A 21059-nucleotide genomic window follows, 5' to 3' on the forward strand; every position below is an offset into this window, starting at 1 on the left:
ATGATGAATAAAAAACATGGGATGCGTGTAAACTCCATCTGTGGACGGTCACACTTTTGGCTCAGACCTGTACATCTTGAGGTCGGTCAGTTTCATGATCATTTTATCCACAACCGGCGGGATTGTAGCGTCGCTTTTGGACGGTTGCTTGATGAAACGGTTCTTTACAGACAGGAAGCCAAGATCAGCAACAATGACGTTTGAAGAGGAGGAAGACTGGGGGAGGAAAATCACAGGTGCGTTGAAGTGGACGTCAAGAGCAATTCGAGTGCTTCTCTCTGCCAGCTCCTTCACACCAGAGGCTGCCTTTTCTGCAGCCTGAACCGTCACCTCAGTGAGGGCTTCTTTCGCCTGGTGGAAATTATTAATGAATACCTGAAAGGAAGAATAAGTGGAGAATAATTTTAAATCCAGTAATAGTGCTGTAGACGAACCCAAGATCAGTTCAGAGTGAAGTGATCCTTACCAGGATGGAGGAGACAAACTTGTTGAGGAAAATAACCTCAATGCAGCCGACTTCCAGTGTGACAGACGTGTCAACATTAGACATGTCGAGGTAGGCATCGCCTTCTGTTGCCCCTGTGTGGTTCAACATCCTGAAGGCAAAAACTTGCTTATCTGCAATAGAGACAGCCTGAAAAGAAGGGAAATATAATAGGAAAGATTTACATAAAACTGTAAAGAAGCAAAGTGTAAGTAACCAGTGAACTACAGAGGACAAAGTAGATATATAAGAAGAAGTGAACTGAAAAATGTGTAATTCAATCGGCCTGACAGTACAGCTATGGAGAGAAATAAGCTGGTGACAGAATTTAGTGACTCATTTTTCCGAACAAAGAACAAACCACATCAAAGTGCCAGCAGGTCCTGCTAACATCAGCACTCCTCGATGAGGAATTATTATCTACTTCCAGTATCAGTGAGGAGATAATATGAAGCAACAGGAACAACAAAACTGTTGAGAAACTGGTCAACAGGAAACAGCATTTTATTAAAGCTTAGTTTAGACTTCTCTGTTTAAAAATCTAAAAGCCTTGTGGATAAAAAAAGAAAACTGCTTCTTGTTCCCTGGAAGACTGGATATAAAATTGTCCCTGGTCCTTTAAGATTTAGGAGCCTGAGCTGCTCCTTTGATAACTGAAAGCTGAGCATTTAAAGCAATGTTGTTGATTTTTTTAATCAATTTGAAGAGTCTGATTCTGTCTATGATGAAACTTGCTGGATTTGAAAATGCTGAAAGTGTTTTGGAATCTCAGGTAGCATAAAAATCTACCTCCAACAGAGAATCATTGATGCTAACCTTTACTAACTCTAACGGTGCTAAACATGTGAATTCCAGTTGCTAAGTAAATATCAACTATAAAATTAATAATGAAAAGCTGTTTAATTGCACAGTTTCCAGTGTGGGGTAGAAAAATATCCCATCCTATTTCTTATTTTAGGATTGTGGTCGGGATGCAGAGCTACTTGTGCCCCAAAATTTGGTTAAATTTTGGTCAAATTTAACCAAAATTTGGTTAAATGTTCTGATTTCCAGTAATGCAGACACAAAAAATTCAACTTTTCACTGTATTTGATAAATCACTGATATATCAACAACTAACAGTAAAACTTTCAATCATTTAAGGTATGGACAAAAAACTGTTCTTTATGAGAAAATTAAGATGGCTAATATAGATTTTGGTCAGAGCTCTACAAAATTTGAGATCAGAAATTGGCCAAAGAATAATCAGCAGGTGTAATCTCAAATTACGCCTGTTTACCATAGAAATTTAAAATATCCTGAGAGGTTCATGTTCATGCTTCTCTATAAGAACAATACACAAATAAAAATGTCAGAAAAGTCGACAACTGCATGTACCTTCTTGTATAACGCGTCCTTGTTGCAGTCCAGGATCACAATGCTCTTTAGGTTGGCGAGGATCTCCATGTTCTTCTTCCTCATCATGACATCAGTAACCAGACCTGAGGAGTCAAAACAATCACACACTGTCAACAATTTCTTTACAAATGCAAAACCAGAAGATATTAGGAAGCTGAGTCAACAGAAAACTTATAGTAAATTAATTTAAAAAAAGAAATCTGTACCCAAAGAGGATTTCTTGTCATCTGATACAATAAAACAAATTTAAGGAAGGCATTTCTGCTCTTAGCTCCATCTGGAGCACTGCTGTGTAATATAATATCTCACACACCTTCAATACTTATCTCTGATATTTGAGCGTTCTGCCCTCGAATGAACACCTTCAAGCAGCGCAGATCAGCTCTCACACGAAGATTCACCATGTCTGCAAACTTTGAGCTTTTAGAGGCTGAAAAAAGAAGGGAGAGAGATTACAGAGGAAACCCTGAACCCTAAAATTAAACAAACAACACTTGGCAATACTTTCAATACAGCAGATAAAAGATATTCAGCACTAAAATATCCTCGATGTTTTTTCCACATTACAATGTGTAGAAGTAGATACTTTTTTTCTTGGTTACAGCCGTTTCCCCCTTCTTCTCCTCCTCTTTCCCTGCCTCAGCCTCCTCTTCCTCTGGGATGGTGGGCAGCTCCTCCGGCCCTCCCTCCTTCTTACTGGATGGAGGAAGGAGGTTACTGAGGAAGCTCATGGTGTTAAGGAGAGCCTCCGTATGCAGATGAACGTCCAAAGACGAAAATGCCACCTGACAAGGAGACAGTTTTAATCAAGGATTTTGATAAAAATGACCAACTCTGTAATAAGGGGGCAATTTATGCTCAAAAATTAGAAATACACCAATCAATCAACCACTTTTGATTTAATGATCAGCAGATCAAATACTTTTTTTTCCTGTTTACAGAATGGATCAAACCAAAAAGTACCAGTTTTTAAACAGGTTAATGAGCAGCGTGTTCTCATTGCTCTTTATTTTAGGCTTTAGTTCAGATCAGATGAAGGTGTCCTTTGAGGCATAAATTATGTCACTTCAGATAATGAGATAATCTTGCAAATCTTTTCATTTCTGATGGGTGTCAAAACTAACTTGTATGGTCAATGTCTGCATTTAGCTGTTTAATGAAAGTTCATCAAAACTTGAGTTCATGTTGTCGTCCTTAGCAAAAGAAATGAGAAGTGAATCACAGAAAATCAGAAACTGCACTGATCGATTTGAACATAAAACTTTGATTTCTTTTCAGCACTGAAACGGTTTTTCAAAAAAGAAAACAAAAAAAAATTCATTAAAACATAACAGAGCATTTTGAACATATTTACTGTATAACATCTGAAAAACAAATGTTTGTCTTCTATTTATTTCTCACCTTAATGAACTGCTCTGTGTTTTTATGCTGAGACTTAAACTCAGGACCATTTTTATCCGCCTAGAAGGAAGACACAATTAATAACAATATTGTTTATTACCGTTTTGAACATACAATTGAAAACAGATGTTACATACACTATAGAATAGGTCACAACTTTTTTTTAAATTACTAAACTTTTCCATTTGTGAGTACGACAAATAAATGTATTTGGTAAATAAATTTTTAAATGTACTTATTTTTATTCAAATGTTTACATACAGGATCCTTAATATTTGTTAAAATTTGCTTTTTAAGCTGTATGACTTTGCTAACATGTTTTGGTTTTCCCTCCACAAACTTCCTACTCCGCTTGCTGGAAATGTAGTTGGATTTAAATTCAGACACTAAAAAGAAAATGTTGACTCTCTGTATACCATGTATGTAAACATCTGGCTTCAACTGAATTTATTCTGAGCTCATCTGCTTTAATGTGAGTGGAAAAAAGTACTTTGATATACTGCAAGATGAGAAGGTCAACTTCTGAGTTGTCTAAAGTGGTGATCAGCTGAACTTGCTTGTCTTCAGAATCTACACAGAGGATTGAAACAAAGCGTGAGAAAAACACCACAACAACTCAAACCTAGCTGTTAGTTTTGACATAGAGTTGAGTGAATCATTTACTGACCCAGGTATTCGGGACACTTCAAGCAGATCTCGCGCAGGAAGGTGTTTGACGTCATGTCGAAGGTGCGGAGCGTCAGCTCAGTACCCAGACCCTCGATTTCCAGTTGGAGAACAACGATTTCCTGAGCGCCTGACAGACGACAGAGCTGAACAGACAACTGAAACATGGAAGAACAAATGAGAGGACAAAGAAGACATATGTTAGACAAATAACACCAACCTCTGAAAGGTGTCTTACAAAGCCAGGGCGACGTTCAAGAACAAATATTCACCATAAGCATGCAAGATTACTTTTACAGGAGAAATAAACAGAATTTTTTTTTTTTTGCAGATTTACTATATAAGGTGTTATCTAGCAGTTCACACTAAATAAATGTAAGAATGTTCTAATTATGCACCTGCATTTTACTTTTGTTGAATGTCAATTATTAGAAAACTTCTCTGCAACAAAACCCTCAAATTACCTACTGGTTTTGCAAAATAGTTTTTACCTCATTGATCTCGAATCTCATTATGAAGTCAGTCATGTTCTTCTGAGGATCTTCTTTAATGAGATTCGTTCTTTTGCTTAAATCGGCGTAGCATAGCGGCATGGGATTGTCCGGGAAGAACGCCTTCTCTCCGATCGGAGAGCTGGGGGCGTCATAGAACAAATCTTCCTGTGAACCTGTCGGATTTACAAAACAAAAACTATTTAATTCTTTTACATAGTGTGGAACAGGTTCACCTTTATATACAGATGGTAATGTAAGCTGGAATTTCAGATTTTGTTTTTTCCATGCAGAGTGAAATCTGAGCCTCAAATGCTAGAGTAAGTTGTTGCATCGGAGTATATTGTTAATTGTTCAGGAGTCTCCTGCTGTGTCTCACCCAGAGAGGCGATGCTGATACTCTCACAGGACTCAAAAATGATCGAGGAACGCTGGTCGACTAAACTCAGGTGTTTTCTCGTAGTGAGCTGAGGAGTGAACGACTGCTTCGGCTGAGGAAGCACACGCATAAAATAAAATCCATCAGGCTCATCAGCAATGACTTTCCCAAAAGAGTTAGTATTCCCACAAGTTAGCTGATTTTTCTTACCCTTACAGAAGAAGCGGTGCTGCGGGCTGCAGGTCTGCTCTCAGGCAGTGGGATGCTGTCCACCAGCTCCAGAACACTTCGGAGTTTGTTGTCAGAAATCCGAAGAGACAACAGCGGGAGTTCACCAAACATTTTATACCTACAACACAAGAATTGTAACAAAATTACACAACTTTCAGCCAAACTGACTGTGTGGTTTACAGACTTTAGCCTTCAGTAAAACATCATCACTCAAAATATATTTGGCAATACATAAAATATATTTTATTTTCCTGCAATCTGGTAATTCTGCACTGCTTCCTGCTGCTTGTTTGAAATATAATCTTATCATCTGTGGGTGCACAAAAAACAACAGCTCATCTCTTTAGTGTATAGAGAAGACAACTGTGCACTTACTTTGCCATACGTGTGTCGCTCACAACCATGGCCCTGCTGACAACCACATTCATATCCACAGGCTCCAGGATGTGGAGTGGAGACCGTTTCTGTTTGCGAGCTCTTTTCCAGTCACCATCTGCAGATAATCACAGCCTCTTTATTTTTCTCCTCTTTCAACACAGATGCTACAGCTGTTCTGTTTTTTAGAGTAAGTGAAAAAGCTGATATTCACTGATTAAGAAGAGTGACTTTCCACATCATGGCTTTACATGTTTTTCAGAATTAAAAATATTTTTGAGCGGTGGTGTAACATACACCCCTTATGATTTTAAAGTCACTTTTTGAACATTTCTGGTGTGTTTTATAAAAGATAAAAACATCTACATGTCTTTTTACTCCATTAAATATTTAAAAACTTCTTTTTTTTTCCAATTCTGTGACCATAAATTTGATTTTACAAATATATTACACCAGAAAAAAGCAATACAATGGGTCTTGAAGGACCAGTGTTAATAAACATAGACAACACAGTGAACATACTTTTCAATAATGCACTACAGAACTTAAGTTTGACATTTACAAACAGCAAACCCTCAAACTAGCTGGTCTTTTATCAGACATAGTGCAGGTGTACAAACACTCGCATGGCATTTGGGGATGGTTGAATGCTACAGGCAGCTGGGTTTAGACTCATTATCTTTATCTTTTCACCCTTTCCAAATAGTCAAGTTAGTGTATGTAACCTCATTTAAGCCAAGATAGTGGTGGAGCACAGAAACAGATGGGGGAGGGGCAGTGCTTCGAAGACCAGATTATGAATTCATTGGCACATTCTCTGACATCTTATGAAAAAGGACTTTCAATTATAGGAACTTTTAAAGGGTAAATGTGATTATCTGAAATGGTAACTTATTAAAATGTTGTCATATCTTGATATCTGTGACTGGAAGATGACAAATGGTGACTAAACAAATGAAGGATTTACTTGTTTCTGCTCCGAGTACCTGGTTTACTGTACAGCAGCTGCAGGCTGCTGAGCTGAACGTCAAAGTGGTCGTATGCTCTGGACATGATGTCTTCAATCTTGCTGGAACCCACTGACAGCTGCGGCAGATCCTTCTTGCTTAAACTGGACATCTAAAAGCCGTAGAAGAAGAAGTTCAAATCTGCTCTTTGAGTCACATTTACTCAGCTTTAAGGTTTTTTGACATCTTCTGACCCTGAAATGACCAAGATCCAAAAGCACAATATTCTGGGTTCCGTCGAAAAAGCCGGTCTGTGGAATGATGACGTAGGAGGCCATCAAGTTCACCTTCAGGTCGAGAACTTTCTGAGTTTCGATCACGTACAATAAACCTAATGGATGAAACAATCAGTTTATTACTCACTGCTCAAAGAGTTAATAATGTGAAGGTAGTTTTGATTCATACTGCTTTCTTTATTGCTAAGAAAAAAGTTATGGATAACTAGAAGGAAGGAAAGACGGATTTCATTAAAAATCACAGAATAAATTTAGCATTCAGTGTCCAATACTTGGAAATATTTACATAACTCAATACACTGAGGTTTTGTTTTACTCTTACTTAAGAGAAATGGAAAAGAAAGAATACATTTGCTTATTTGGGTATTTAACATTTAACTAAGTTAATGTTAAACTAACTGAGTTAAATTCAGTAAAACTCAGTTAGTTTAACATTAACTAAACCAACTAGTTAATGTTAAACTAACTGAGTTAGTGTACATCATCTTACACTCCCAAGTCAAGGGGTGTAAGATGATGTACAGTTTTATGGAAGGAAAAAAGAACAAACTTAAGGAAGGAAAGGAATGTAAGATGGAAGCAAAGAAAGAAGGACAGAAGGTTTGACTGATGGATGGAAGTGTTGAAATAGGAAATGAATGACATTTATTAAATAAAATAGGGTTGAAGGCAGAAAAGAAAAAACTGAAGGACTGAGGAAGGAAGTAAAGACAGCAGGTTTGAAGGATGAATCAGAGTGATGATGTGATGACTAAATAAAGAAATGAAGAACATAAAGACTGAAGAAAGAACGAAAAAAGGAAAAAATAACTTGCAACAGTCAGAAGACAACATTGTCAAGAAAATAAAGAGGAATCATATCATCTGAATGCTGAGTTTGTTCAATGCTTAGACGTGCATAGTGTCTGCAGACACCACAAACACACAATTCAGCTGAAAAAAAGGGATGTAAACATGCAGCCATCAGAGAGCTGGGATCAGGCTACTCCCATATAATAGTGAATATTTGTGCGACTCACCAGTGGCTGTGCGGTCTTTGAACTGCTCCAGTTTCATCAGGGTGGCGTTGGTGAGCTCATCCAGCTGCAGGTCATCTGGAGGCCGGAAGAACTCTGACATGTTGTTCACTGTTATCTACACAGAAAGATCAAAAACACTTAATAAACAGACTTCTTACACTTCTTTACAAAGGTCTGAATACATATTGAACTGCTCCACATGCTCACCATAAAATTACTGGCTTCAATGTTGAGTATTTAGGATTTTCTGTGATACATCAGCACAAGGCAACAAATAATCTCAAAGCGGAGGGCAAAGGATCCATGGCTAATGAAAATGGCTTATAAATAAAAATCTGAAGTGCAGCAAACATCTGAATTTGGGCCTTTTTACTCATTAAATTCCTAAATAAAATCTAGTGAAACCAACTCCTTTAGAAATGACTGCACCACTGCACAATCAAATCTCTTCAATACAGTCGTTCTGTTGAAAGTAACAAAGAGCCTTTTGATACAATTTGTGAACAACCAGCATCCTGAAGACCAAGGAACACAGCAGACAGATCAGAAGCAAAGCGCTATGCTCAATCTTCTTTCTCTTGAAAAAAATCCATAATGCAAAAAGTTGTGCCAGACAGAAAACCAACACAGTGCATCTTCCTGAACAAGATCATGCTGTGGGGATGTTTTTCTTCAACAGAAACAAACAAGCTGGTCAATATCAAAATTATAAGGATAACTAAATACAGAGAAGTCCCTAAAGAAGTATTGAGGAAGAAAACAAGATTGGCCTAGTCAAAGCTCTGAAATAAATCAAACTGAGAATATATGGTAAGACTTCTACATTTCTGTTCACAGGTGCTATCTATCCATCTACGTGCAAAGCTGGTAGAAACATACTCAAAAACACTTGCAACTGTAATTGCAGCAATAGGTGACCAAGTGTTTAGTCAGGAGTAACCATTGTTATGATTCCACTTCATAATTCTGCAGCACTTTTTGCTGGTGTGTCACATAAAAGAACACTAAAATTAATTCACTTTTCTGGATAAGATGTAACAGCATAGGAAAAACCTTAGTTGACGGCAATGATGTTGCGTGCACACACGCGCGCACAGACACACAGACACAGACACACAGACACACAACACCAGCAGTCTGGAAAACATCACTCACTGCATCATAGATGATCTCCAGTGGTTGTGACTCAACGTGGAGCCTCTGGTTGGCGCTGTTGTCCAGCGGGTTGGTCTCAAACAGGATGCAAAACAGCGGGGTTCCTGCTCCTGTGGCCGCCTTTCTTGATGAAAGGAGGGTCGGTGCCGGACGCTGAGTGGCCAGACCAGTGATCTCAAACAAACTAAGCTGGGCTGTGACTCTGATAAAAAGGTCCAACAGAGAAACGATCTGATTAGGCTTTCAGATAAATTAAAATCTCAGAAATATAATTTGAAGTAAAACGAGTACAAATTAGAACAAAATAAAAGCCTTAACTTACTTAATGGCTTGTGCTCCGGGTCTCTGTGCGAGTGTGGAATTGAGCTCCCCCACAGTCAGTTTGATGATTTCGTTTTTGTCCTTCTGGTCTTTGATGGACACAGACAGTTTTTCCATGTGGAAATTTACCTTCATTGCTTCAAACTAAAAGCAATGACATAGCAGTTAATATTTTTATCAAGAATGCACACGTTACCGTCAGCGTCTGCAGCTGCTGCTTTAACTGCAGTCGCTTGATTAATATTTAACCAAAGTGATTGTGATAGTGAATATAAAAAATAAAATAAAAAAATCACTTTTTATTACATTGGAAAGAAATCACCAAAATAGTTTTTTAGTTTAGAAGAGCGATTCTTCTCTGGTGCTGATGTTAATAGTAAAAATATTACATTCGACAATAACCAAGGGACATTGAGGCTGAATAAAGAATGCACAAAAACTATTTACTCTAAAAGGTGAATAGAAAATAAAACATAATCACATGTCACTGACTGAATGTCCCATTGTAATATTCATTTTTAGAACTTTAAATGTAATTTGAGAGACTTTTTTGTTACATGCCAACTCTCTACATCTTAACACACACAGATGATTATAGTAGAATTTGACAACAATTTAAATTTTCCTTCAAATGAAGTTGGATTTGACAATTGTTTTAAAAGGTCTGCAAACATATTTAGCTCTCTAAGGTAGTTTTGATATTCTTCTGAAAAACCCAACCATCATAAACGAGTGAGGTGATTTCAGAGGGAAGTGACTCACGTTCTTTGGCAGGTTGGGGTTGGCTGCAGTTTCACTGTATCCGATGGCAGTGTAAAGTTTGGCTTTCTCATCCACAGTAAACAACCCATCAAATGCTGACACAAAGAAAATGAGAGAGACAAAATGTAAAAAGGCAGTGGCATTAAAAACAAAGTCCTTACTGACAAAATTATATATGTGACACTTTTGGCAGGCTTTTAACTTCAACTTCTGTTCCCTCCACTGTCCTACTCAATGTTTGGTTTAGAGTCTTACTTCCAGTTTTGACCTCTTTGGTCTGTGCCTCAGCCTCTCCTCCCCAGTTCCACATCCAGCTAAGCCAACCCTGGGACTCCTCCTCCTCCATCTGTTTCCCTGGACGATAAATACGCAGTCCGGCTTTGCTCGCCTGGGGAAGAATCATAATAAAACTCTGAAACAAAACCAAATTTACACCATGTTCTAAATTATTATGCAAGTAATATTTCCTCAGAGTTTCTTAAATGGTCAATGCAAACGATGGTCAGTATAATTTTCAAGTCATGAACTATTACAGTATAAATCAAATTTTACTGAACAAATAATAATTTGGAACACAATCTATAGTTTATGTAACATTGTTCTTCAGTAGGAGCAAACAGAGGAGATTTCTAAGCAACTAGATTCATCTAATTGTAGTCCTTTTTGTACTATAGTTCATTGTGACCTTCTTCGCTATAGAAAGGCTTTAGCTGCTGTGATAACAATGGATTCACCATAAAAATATGCACAGATCATAACACTGGGACCAAACTCACTCAGTCTAAGGAAGTTTGATAAAGCAGATGATCACAGCTGCAATGAATTAATGGAAATAGATACACTGTTCCTGTCAAATACAAAAGATTCCAGGTTTTTACCTCCACTTCAGCTTGTTGTCTCGCCAATGTGATGTTGAAAATATCTAAAGATTTCTGTGTAGCCTGGGAACAAAGAAAATCATTATAATTAAACCTCTTTTTATCTAATTATTGCAATAAATAAGCATTAATCAAATGTTCTTTGTTAAAAGAATTGTGATAAACTAAGGCAAAAACTCAGCATTAAAAAAATTATATTGTGTGAGCATCAACTTTACATCAAAATAAAAAAATTAGTTAGCTGTGCATTTTATTTTCCAAAGACAAAACTTGAGCTTTTCCTCACAAAATCCCCAATTCGAAGTTAAAAACTAATTTAAACGCAGTTCATCCCTGTCCCACCTCCAACTTTTCGAGCAGCTCCACACTGGGCTTTTTGCTGGTGATCTTCCTCTTGTAGAGCTCTCTGTAACACTTCACTGTTTCCCGGTGGCATCGGATGTGTTGCCATGACCACATGTGGAGATGAGGCTTCACGTCCACCTCCAAGATGCCTGTGATCACATATTTCCACCTGAAATCCAGGAACATAAACGCATTTGTGTCAGTAAAAGTAGGTGTGCAGCAGGCAGTGGTGGTAAAAAGCACTCAGATGTATTCTGACCATATGTGAGCATTTCTGTGAATGTGGACCTCGGGTCTGTACTTCCTGTATGGCAGATTTCGTGACATCATATCCACTGAGCCCAGCAGCTCCAAAATGCTAATGTACTGGAAAGACAGGAAGTCGGTGATTACAGAGCAGCTCAGCGCGCTCTTATCATCCAACGTTGTTTACCTTAAACGTCTTTATTTGCCTTTAGGATTTTCCAGTCAAATTCCACAGACCTGGCCTGAAGAGAGACGCACTAACCTGAGGTTTGTTGAGTTCAAAAGCCACTTCGCTGAGGTTGACCATCAGGTCCACTTTAGGAGAAGAGAAATCCACATCTGATCTCGGATTCATTCGCAGTTTTGCATTTGCGGATATAGGACGAAAGACTGGAAACCGGCAAAAGGAAAAAAAATATATATATTTTTTTTAGCAGTTATTTTGTATAAATAAAGGACATGGATTTCTAACCATATGACACATGTTTCCTCTTATTCTCTTTAGCAAGAATAATCAATTTACAAAATTCATACTAGTGGTTGCAAGGGAAAATTACAAAAATAATGTTTATGATATTTGGTGATAATCTCTGGATATAGTGGTAGTGATTAAATGTTTGTAATACTGTATACACATACAGTGCTTTCCAAAAGTGCTTATTTGTCTTAAAAGTTTTTACATTTTGGTACGTTATCACCACAAATTTTTAAAAAGTTTATTTGGTTACAGTTCTGTGCTGGTCTATCACATAAATCTGAGCACAGTACATTTTGTGGTATATGTGATGCATATCATTTGCAGACTGAAGAAATAATCTCAAAAGATAACTTTCCTAGGTTTCATCAGATGAACTGTAAAAATATTACAAAACAAGAGGCAGTGGCTCACTCACTGAAGTCATGGCTGACAGGAACAGAGGGTTTGATCTCCATGCTGTTCTGAAGACATCGCTATTAAATTGGAAAACAACATCTCTGTTAATGTGACTATTTATTCCCTTTTGCATCATACTTTCACATCAGTCTTTTCCTAAAGATCAAAAAAATGTTTTCATATCATCTGCAAAAGACATTTCAATTGTGCAAAGTCCAATTAAAGAAAACTATGGTAAATTTGAGCAGGTAGAGACAATCCAGTGACTCACCAGGGCTTCATCTGGACTGTGATTAGAGAAGAGAACCGAGTTCACATTCCAGTAGGCAAATAAGTTGTTCAGCTGAACCAACTGATGACAAGCAAAATACAAACAACTTAGTCATGAGGAGCGACGAAGCTGTTCACTGATGATGCATAGAGTTGACATCTAGAGATTTGGTCCAGAGCCCAGAGCCAATAAAAAACAAAAGTGTTTCTGAGAACTAAACTGACTGGTGGAAATTATAGTGGTTAACAAATAGTACGCAGCACAACACAAGAAGCACTGCCTAGAAATATACAATTTAAAAGTGATGAAAAAAAGTTTAGTAAAAATTTCTTACCTTGAAGAAAAGCTTGGAGTGTTCATCTAGCAAACTGGGTTTCCAGTGATTATCAGCTGTCTGTAAAAGCAAATATTATATTATATTATATTATATTATATTATATTATATTATATTATATTATATTATATTATATTATATTATATTATATTATATTATAAGAAAGGATATAACAAATTACTTGAAGGCTGAGGTTTTTAAGCGACACTCCAAATGACAAAGGACAGTTTGGATTAGTGATCTGAGGAGACAAACACACACATTGTTATCAACATCCCTGCAAGCTATTGTAGAGAATTAAAGTTATTTTTACTGATATTTAACTGAAATACTCACATCATCCTCATAGCGAACATGGATGTTAGAGATCTTGACCTGCAGGTTTTTGATCACTTGTGTGACAAGCTTTTCCACAAAGGTGTCCTGCTTCTCTAGCTTTGTGTTCTCTGTGAAAACCCAAACAATTTTGAGTATTTGTTCTGAATATTTTTTTCTGTCGGGTTTTACCTTCATTGGAACGGCCCAGTTACCAATCTCAGGGTTTCCCAAGGTTTTACAAAATTATTGCTTCAAATCGGCTACAAACTGTATATTAGTACAAAAGGATTTATTAATTATTGTATTCTGCTTTTTTTAGTGCTTTACATAACTGCATTGGAACTGGGTTTGTATATATTTGCAGGCGAGGATTTACATTCTGAGATTTGTTACATTAGCTGTAAATTGCTATTATGATCTATAGCATCTGCAAAAACACATGACAAATGCTGCTCAAGCAACATGTAGCCTACATTTCTAATTAAAGGTAACAGCCTTTAGGAGATCAGCAGCTGCATGCTGCTGAAGTATGTCGTCATATTTGGTCAATCAGTAATGCCTGCTTGATAAATTAGTTTCTAGTTTCTCTTTCACCTCTGATGGCTTATCTCAGGATGTTCCTGAACCTGTTAAAATGTCTTTATTTGATGATAAATATTGTTGGACAGAAACACAAATCTCTCTTTAATAGTCAAAGCTGAACTCTGACCTTGTTCTGCAGCCTTGAGTTTTGTCTCCTCTATTCGATCAAGCTCCCTCTGACGAGCCTCCTGTAGCTGCTTCTCCTCCTTTTCTGCATCATACTTTATACCTGGAATCAAATGACACACCACAAAAATATATTAAATATAAACAGAGGGAAACAAGTGTTATCTTACATGTCACCAAAACTGGTGACATGTAAGATGGGAGGTGTATATCAGGCAAGGGAGGTGTATATCAGGCACAAGTAGGCAAATTTATTATTAATATGAACAAATAACGAGTGGATCAAACATACTGTTATCAAGGTTTAAATATTTTTATATGGTTTAACTAGTATTGATCTCTTATTACAGCAAGAAATCGACAGCATTTAGTAGAATTCTGTGTTGTAAGGCTGCTCCTAAAAACAGAAGGAAAAAAAAAAATCAAATCTGCCATTTGAGATACTCAATAATGAAAATGATGCAACTTTTTCACAGTTTGACAAAGACATAACCAAAATTATTGATAGAGGAAATTATATTTAAAAGAGGGATATAATAATTTATTTAAAAAAAATGTTTTTTTAAAGGAGGAAAAAGAGGTTAGACATCTTGGATTTAGTTTTGGAAGTAACCTGAGCTTCAGTTGTCACATACATTAAATATTGACACATGCACAATATTACTAATGTTGAGAGCATGCTTTGCAAAGGCAAGGCAAGACAAATGTATTTGCACAGAACTAGTCATACATACAGTAATTTAAAGTAATTTATAAGAAATGAAGGCAAAGAAACAATCACTTATTGTGTCGTTTAACCTGCATCACTGCGTTGCTGTTTTAAGATAACTGTCGACTCTACCTCTGAATTTCAACACAAGAAGAAAAAGCACTACTCCAACAATTAAATCCTTCCACTAGCTTCCTGTATCTTGAAGTGATTTAAATATTTCATGATTTGTTTTCAAATGTCTTCTAAGACATGCTGCTTAGGAGTTAGCAGCATGTCTGCTGCCTATGCCAAGCTTCAGCTGCGAGCAGCATGTCTGCTGCTTACTTCTAACACTTTTAAAATTCACTTTTTTACTTTTTTTTATTGTTTTTTTATTTCTCTGCTTTTTCCCCTTCTGTAATATACATATTTGGTTCATAAAGGACTTCTCTGTTGACTGTTGCTAATTGCACCTTATATTTGTTGAAGTTTATTTATTTTTGCTTTTGAAAACCTACTAAAGAAAAGACGTTTTACTACCACTAATAATAATATTTTTGATCAAAATGTAAAGCATTATTTAATGCCTTAACTGTGCTTTGATGCCAGTACTTAGACAGCGATCTTACTTGCTGTGGGGACGATTAGCAGATAGACTCCATCTAGCGTGGCCTCCACTGACTGGTTGTAGATGTCCGTCCATGGGATTTTTAACTCAAGACGTCCTTTTAACAAAAAACACCAAATAAGAAAATGCTCATCTAAAAAAAAAAAAACAGCATCACTCAGAAGTAGTAAATTTACCTATGTGACCAGCTCTCACTTTAAAAGGAAGATCAAGTTGACTCTGCAAAAAGAAATAGAAAAGTCCAATTATACTTAAAGAAACAATCAGCTTCAGAGTGTAACAAGTTATATTTAACTCACCAAGGCATTTTCCTTTATTTCAAGATTTTTCAGCACAGCATCACCTATAATGACAGAAATATTTTACATACAGACACAACAAACTACTGTTTGATATTAGGCTCATATATGTAGCGTTTAATCACTGTTCACTGCTCTCGTCCAATACTGGAGCACAACCCCTCACAAAACACATGCCTATAAAAACAGATATTTGAATCCACTGAATAAGAATACATAAATATTATTAACCGTCTGGCATGAAATCAGTCTCACATTTTATTACTAATAAGATTATTTACTGAATTCCAAAATAACAACAATATTTCTACTTTCTTGGAAATTGTCTACACTTAATTAGTATTTTGTAAAATTTCCTTTAACTAATACGATTTTGTGTCAAACGTTGAGGGTATTCGTTCACAAGTTTCTCACATCACTTAACTTTCTGGCAGATATCTTAAAATGTTGCGTAGATATTTACACATATCTCTGCTGATGATGCCATCCAGTTTAGGAATTGCACCTACACAGCATGATACTGCCACCTCCATATGTCAAAGTTGGAAAGGTGTTCTCAGCCTTTCTACATTCATTATAACAGGGGTCCACAACTCCTCAGTGCCACTGTCCTCCAACACACCTGAATTAAATGACCTGGCTTTACAAAACTTAATGACATATCAAGGATGTAATTCAGGTGTAATGAATGGTGTTTATAGTCAGATGTAATTGTTTGAACAGATAGATGAAGCATAGTCATTCAGCTGGAGACCCACAATTTTACAGAAGTTCTTGTATAAATTCTTTTGATTTTTACACAATGTCTCACAAGAACGACGTGTTTAAGATATGCCCTAAATACATCCACAGATGTGCCTCAAAGGTTCTGATTTAATCTGCAATGACAAGCTTTCAAACTAGTGACATCACCTGCGCTTTTCAAGTGGGTTAAAAGCATAGTAACTTTAGAGTAGGTAAATTTCCGACGTTCAAAAAAAGAATTTTAAAAATTTCCTTCATTATTTTAACATTTAGCAGGCAGAAGTACTTCTAATTACTGAATTTTACCTCACATAAACAGGAAAGGATTAGCCTGATTTCAGGTCAGATAATAGAAAAACGATTATATCTGTTTATGAAGCTCATCTAAATGTTTTATTTCATCTCTACATGCAGTCTGCAATAGAGGAATGTAGATGAAAATGTAGACTGCCAACTTGGAAAGTAGAAAATATTCAAAAATAATTAAAAATAACGATGTATCGTTAAATCAACTGCAAGTACATTTTCTAACCCTATCATGTGTCCGACAAATAATAGTGTTACCCAGGTTCTTGGTAACACTATGGAAATACTCGGAATAAACCTGAGGCAAGTCTTAACTTGGTTCCAAAAAAGGGCGGAACCATGAACTGATCCATTCCCAGAAACTTTAAAGACTAAAGGTAAATATAACCCCAGTTAAATAAAATAACAAGAGACAATGCCTGTAGTAAAAAGATAAAGGTGCATTTTCTTTCATCAAAATCACCCAGCGGTTCTAACAAACTAATGAGCGACATTTAGAGAAAGGAAAGTGACACTGACAGCTGGGAGAGTCCACACAGGACTGGTGTGGCGAACGTTCATTAGCATGTAGCATGTTAGCATGGAAAGGTGTTCTGATGAAAGACAAACACAAGTTCGGTTACCTCCCCATATGCCAAGCTTCAGCTGCGAGCTGTCAAGGTTCACAACGTAGTCCCCTAAAAAACGGTTGAGGACGTCAACGACCACACTTTCAAAGACCATTTTGACGCGGTTTTCATCTGTGTTTCATCATGTTTACGTGTAGTGGACTTCTTGAAGCTGACTCTACGTCAGTTTCAGACGTCCATCAGGGATGTGGTTACGTCACGCCGTAACTGCCGACGGAAAACATTTTATGGCAGGTAATTGTAGCATATAATTAAAGACACCCAATTTTGGTGACTTAAGGCTGTCGAAAGGGTTTTAATTGCTCATATAACCGAAAAATCGATGCTTTTATTCATACTATATGATTTTCACTTTCTCATGTCAGGAATAATTTTGTGTTCAATTCATTGCAAAAAAAAAAAAAATAATAAATAAATAAATAAAAATGTGATCTGCAAGAAGCTAGAAATCCTGGCAAGCTATTATATGGTAAAATATACTGTCATACACTCACAAAAAACAATTGAAATACAAAGAGGGCAAGAAGTAACTTGAAAAAAGACTTACATTAACAAACTACTATTTATCTTTATTAATGAAATAAAACAAAGCAAGCATCACTCATACATTTTCTACAACCAAGCCATGCAAACCGAGATGTACAAACAGGGGAATGTTTTTCTATATAGATATCTAGGAAGAAAATAAATTTCAAAAAAAGCCTTTTTTTTTATTGTCTTATATAATTTTTTTCCCCTCCAGTCTTACATTTTTATAGAAGGCTTGAATCCTAGTTTGAGCAGTATCTTGATATAATTACTTATTTTTTTTATGTATGAAACAATCAATAAAGAAATCCCCATGACGATTTCAGAAATTTCATTGGAATCTGAGCAGAGTCTAACAAACATGTAGGCCTTGCTTTTATAAGATTTTACTTCAGCAATGAACATTTTGTCAGCATCGATAAGTTTGCGTTTTAAGAAATGTGGAAACAAAGAACAGCTACATTTAACATTGCTGGTGGAATAAAATACTTTATTAAACAAGTTAACCTTCTTATGGACAAAGTTATATAAAGGCCAACTGGATTTATTTTGATTTTGCAGTGACTCACCTATTGAGCTTCTTTCTCCCACACATCTTCAACTTTCAGTGTCTGGTAGTTGTTCTGTATTACTGTGTATTTTGTTATGACAGATTAAATAGCAAAAAAATACAAAATAAATAAAAATAAAAAATCATGCCAAATCCTGTCAGCAGTGATAATAAGTAAGTTTATACATGAGAAGAGTAGTGGTGCTCTGACAACTGTTCTACATTGAAGGTGTTATAAAGGGATGAATTACTCACTTTTACACATTTACTAAAGAAATTAGGAAAATAACAACATAACATCACCAAGATAGCAAAACAAGTTCAGTGTGTTAATATTTTTGTGGGGTTTTTTTCACCTAAAATACAACTGTGCCACATTGTGGTTACATCAGTTTGTTTTTAAAAAGGCTTGTATTTAATTATTGTCCAAGTAGCTTCCTTCTTAGGTTAGTGTCCCCATTCCTACATTCACTTCAATACTACCTACCTGAGATGCTAATACAAATAAGAGTGGCTAAAAATGAATAATGGTGACAAAGAGCAATCACAGTGTTATCATAGAAAGAAATATTGTTTTTACTGAACTTATAAGATTCAGATCCATTCTTACACCCGATCCTCAGAGGACACCAGCTTGGAAAGAGGTTTACAGATCATCCCGATCACAGTTCCCCTCCTCAGAGCTCCCTCTGCAGTTTTAACCACCACTTTTAACTGGAGCTGCAGCTCCATCAGATCCTTGTGGCTCAGCTCTGTGAAGTAGAAATCTTCATTGAACACGGGTCGACGGCAGCTCCTGATGGTGGCGCTCTCCTGGTGCTGCAGCTTCCCCGGCATCAGGCACAAACTCACGGCACAGTTCAGAGTTTGTCGTTCACTTCCATCCAGCAAGCCCTCCACAGACATCACACGCACTCTGATAGTGAAAGAGATTGAGGAAGCACCATTGGAGAATGTGGTGTGCTCAGTGGAGAGGCGAACTTTACCTTGGCCCTGCAAAGGAAGGACGTGTTCGTGCTGAAGTCTCTCCTGGCAGTGGAGCAGGTCCAGTGGATGGAGAACAGGTGGGGACAGGGTGGGTGGATTTTTATCACTGGGTAGCTGTCTGCAGGAAGAAGTTGGTAAACTTAAACCTAATTTCTTTGGTTTCTTGCTTTTCTCCATGCTATCAATCAGCGAAGGGCAGGAAACGGTTTCTTTAAGACACCGGCTTCTGGATGGGAAAGATTTGGCACTGGAAGGTGTTTCAGCTTCCACGCTTGCTGCTTCTGAGAAGCTTTTGGATACAAAGAGTGGGAAAAACCCTGAAAAAGTTTTTTTCAGAGGGAGTGTCTTCTTTACTTGACTGGGTTTTGTGGCAGAGACGCATCTTTCGAACACATATACAGGCCGTTTTGAATGGAACAAAGACTCTTTCCTTCTAGTGTTGGGACTCTCATAGATCCCAGCCAGGCCGTAACACTCTGCAGAGAATGGCAAAGGTTTTCTTGGAGCCTTCTGAGACGCTAAAGGATCTTCACTCTTTTCCTTCATATTCTTCATTTTAACCTTGAAAGACGGCCTGCTCTTTTGTGTCTGCTGATGGGTGTCCTGCTGAAGTTGGTTCATCTCAGTTTCTAGCATCGGCTGTCTCTTGAAAAGTCGTGGAGGCAGGCAGAACTCAGGGATGTTGTCTGGAGTGATGATGTTCGTGTGAAGTTTCTGTGAGAGGCTGGCCTTTGTGGAGAAAAAAGCATCCTCGTTGTTTTTTCCAATGTAACAATTCAGTTCCAGAGGAATGCTCTCCATGCTCTCTCTGATCTTCCCAAGGACCCACATAACTGCTGGCTTCTCACTCAAATGGCTACCTTTAAATCAAACAAAAAGTATGTTATTTAGGCAACATCACAGAAATCTTTGTTTGTATGTTTTCCAAAAGATCCAACAAATATTATTCTCCCACCTGTGATGTAGAGATGTTCCCTTCGCTGAGATCTGAATGCTCTGACGCATGGGATAGGTTTTAAAGGTTAGTATGAGTTAGTGAGTCATTGGTCTCCCTGCCCCCGCATGGATCAGAAAACGTTGTGCAGGCATACACCCCCAAATACGCTTCACAGGGTCTGTCTGTGTGTGAATCTGGGTGGGTGTCACATCAGATCAGATGCATTGAAGGGCAGTTTGCTGTGATGTCAGCTCTCTGAATTATATTTCTTTTCAGATCACTGGTTCAATGTGCTTTGGAGGATGACAATGAGTCACAAAGTGCAAAAATGCAACATGGGTATTAAATTTCTGTCATATATCAATTGAATGTTATGATAAAGTTCTTTGCTCCACAAAGTGGATTGAAATGCGTTTAGTAGAAAACATTAAAGAATTCAAAACAAAACCAGAGATTGAAGTAATCAGTAAATCTGTTGATTTGTTCCTAATCTTCTCGTGTTACAAACTTTGATTTATTTCGTTTAGATATGTTTTTTGTCTCAGTTTTTTGTATCTTATAGCAAGTGGGTCTTTTTGTATTTTTTCCATGAATGTTCAGATCAGTTTCTACATAGAACACAGTTTATATACAAATTAAATTATATAGCAAATTAATCCAATAACATACAAAGGGGAGATGTGTGATGTAATTTCTGCAATATGGGAAAGTTATGGGAAAATACTAATACTGGAGCACAGAGGGGTAAAGTACAGTTTCCAGGCCAAAATGAGAGACTGGACAGGTCTGCACCAAAGTTAAGTAGTCTGATTCAACATTGAAGAGGAGAAATCTTCTCCTTTAACAGTATAGTATTCAGCA

The 21059-nt window shown here is 37.0% G+C and overlaps 2 protein-coding genes across 5 annotated transcripts in view; both read right to left on the bottom strand.

Moving 5' to 3' along the window:
* The window catches only part of vps13a (vacuolar protein sorting 13 homolog A), a 40832-nt gene extending 23470 nt beyond the window's left edge, over window positions 1–17362 (bottom strand). For all 4 annotated transcript variants that reach the window (XM_044111077.1, XM_044111078.1, XM_044111080.1 and 1 more), the window contains exons 1-33: window positions 17191–17362; window positions 15518–15561; window positions 15395–15437; window positions 15220–15315; window positions 13901–14002; window positions 13210–13319; window positions 13055–13114; window positions 12874–12933; window positions 12540–12620; window positions 12288–12345; window positions 11657–11784; window positions 11408–11514; window positions 11146–11317; window positions 10804–10866; window positions 10181–10313; window positions 9926–10020; window positions 9165–9307; window positions 8843–9044; window positions 7688–7802; window positions 6627–6763; window positions 6412–6544; window positions 5426–5543; window positions 5030–5168; window positions 4820–4931; window positions 4441–4616; window positions 3951–4107; window positions 3774–3853; window positions 3284–3343; window positions 2469–2667; window positions 2196–2312; window positions 1862–1965; window positions 467–634; window positions 68–375 (exon numbers count right to left, since the gene is read on the bottom strand). In XM_044111077.1, coding sequence (XP_043967012.1) covers window positions 68–375; window positions 467–634; window positions 1862–1965; window positions 2196–2312; window positions 2469–2667; window positions 3284–3343; window positions 3774–3853; window positions 3951–4107; window positions 4441–4616; window positions 4820–4931; window positions 5030–5168; window positions 5426–5543; window positions 6412–6544; window positions 6627–6763; window positions 7688–7802; window positions 8843–9044; window positions 9165–9307; window positions 9926–10020; window positions 10181–10313; window positions 10804–10866; window positions 11146–11317; window positions 11408–11514; window positions 11657–11784; window positions 12288–12345; window positions 12540–12620; window positions 12874–12933; window positions 13055–13114; window positions 13210–13319; window positions 13901–14002; window positions 15220–15315; window positions 15395–15437; window positions 15518–15561; window positions 17191–17290 — 3920 coding nt within the window. In that variant the 5' untranslated portion in view covers window positions 17291–17362. The remainder of the gene's footprint in view (window positions 1–67; window positions 376–466; window positions 635–1861; window positions 1966–2195; window positions 2313–2468; window positions 2668–3283; window positions 3344–3773; window positions 3854–3950; window positions 4108–4440; window positions 4617–4819; window positions 4932–5029; window positions 5169–5425; window positions 5544–6411; window positions 6545–6626; window positions 6764–7687; window positions 7803–8842; window positions 9045–9164; window positions 9308–9925; window positions 10021–10180; window positions 10314–10803; window positions 10867–11145; window positions 11318–11407; window positions 11515–11656; window positions 11785–12287; window positions 12346–12539; window positions 12621–12873; window positions 12934–13054; window positions 13115–13209; window positions 13320–13900; window positions 14003–15219; window positions 15316–15394; window positions 15438–15517; window positions 15562–17190) is intronic.
* A 979-nt stretch (window positions 17363–18341) lies between these two features.
* LOC122828267 (C2 calcium-dependent domain-containing protein 4C) lies at window positions 18342–20236 on the bottom strand. The gene is made up of 2 exons (XM_044111677.1): window positions 20217–20236; window positions 18342–20121 (listed from the first exon to the last, which is right to left on the bottom strand). The coding sequence occupies exon 2, from the start codon at window positions 20090–20092 to the stop codon at window positions 18881–18883; it is 1212 nt and encodes a 403-aa protein (XP_043967612.1). The 5' UTR covers window positions 20093–20121; window positions 20217–20236; the 3' UTR covers window positions 18342–18880.
* Between the last annotated feature and the right edge of the window lie 823 nt (window positions 20237–21059).

The sequence above is a fragment of the Gambusia affinis genome, linkage group LG03, assembly GCF_019740435.1.
Source record: "Gambusia affinis linkage group LG03, SWU_Gaff_1.0, whole genome shotgun sequence".
NCBI lineage: Eukaryota > Metazoa > Chordata > Actinopteri > Cyprinodontiformes > Poeciliidae > Gambusia > Gambusia affinis.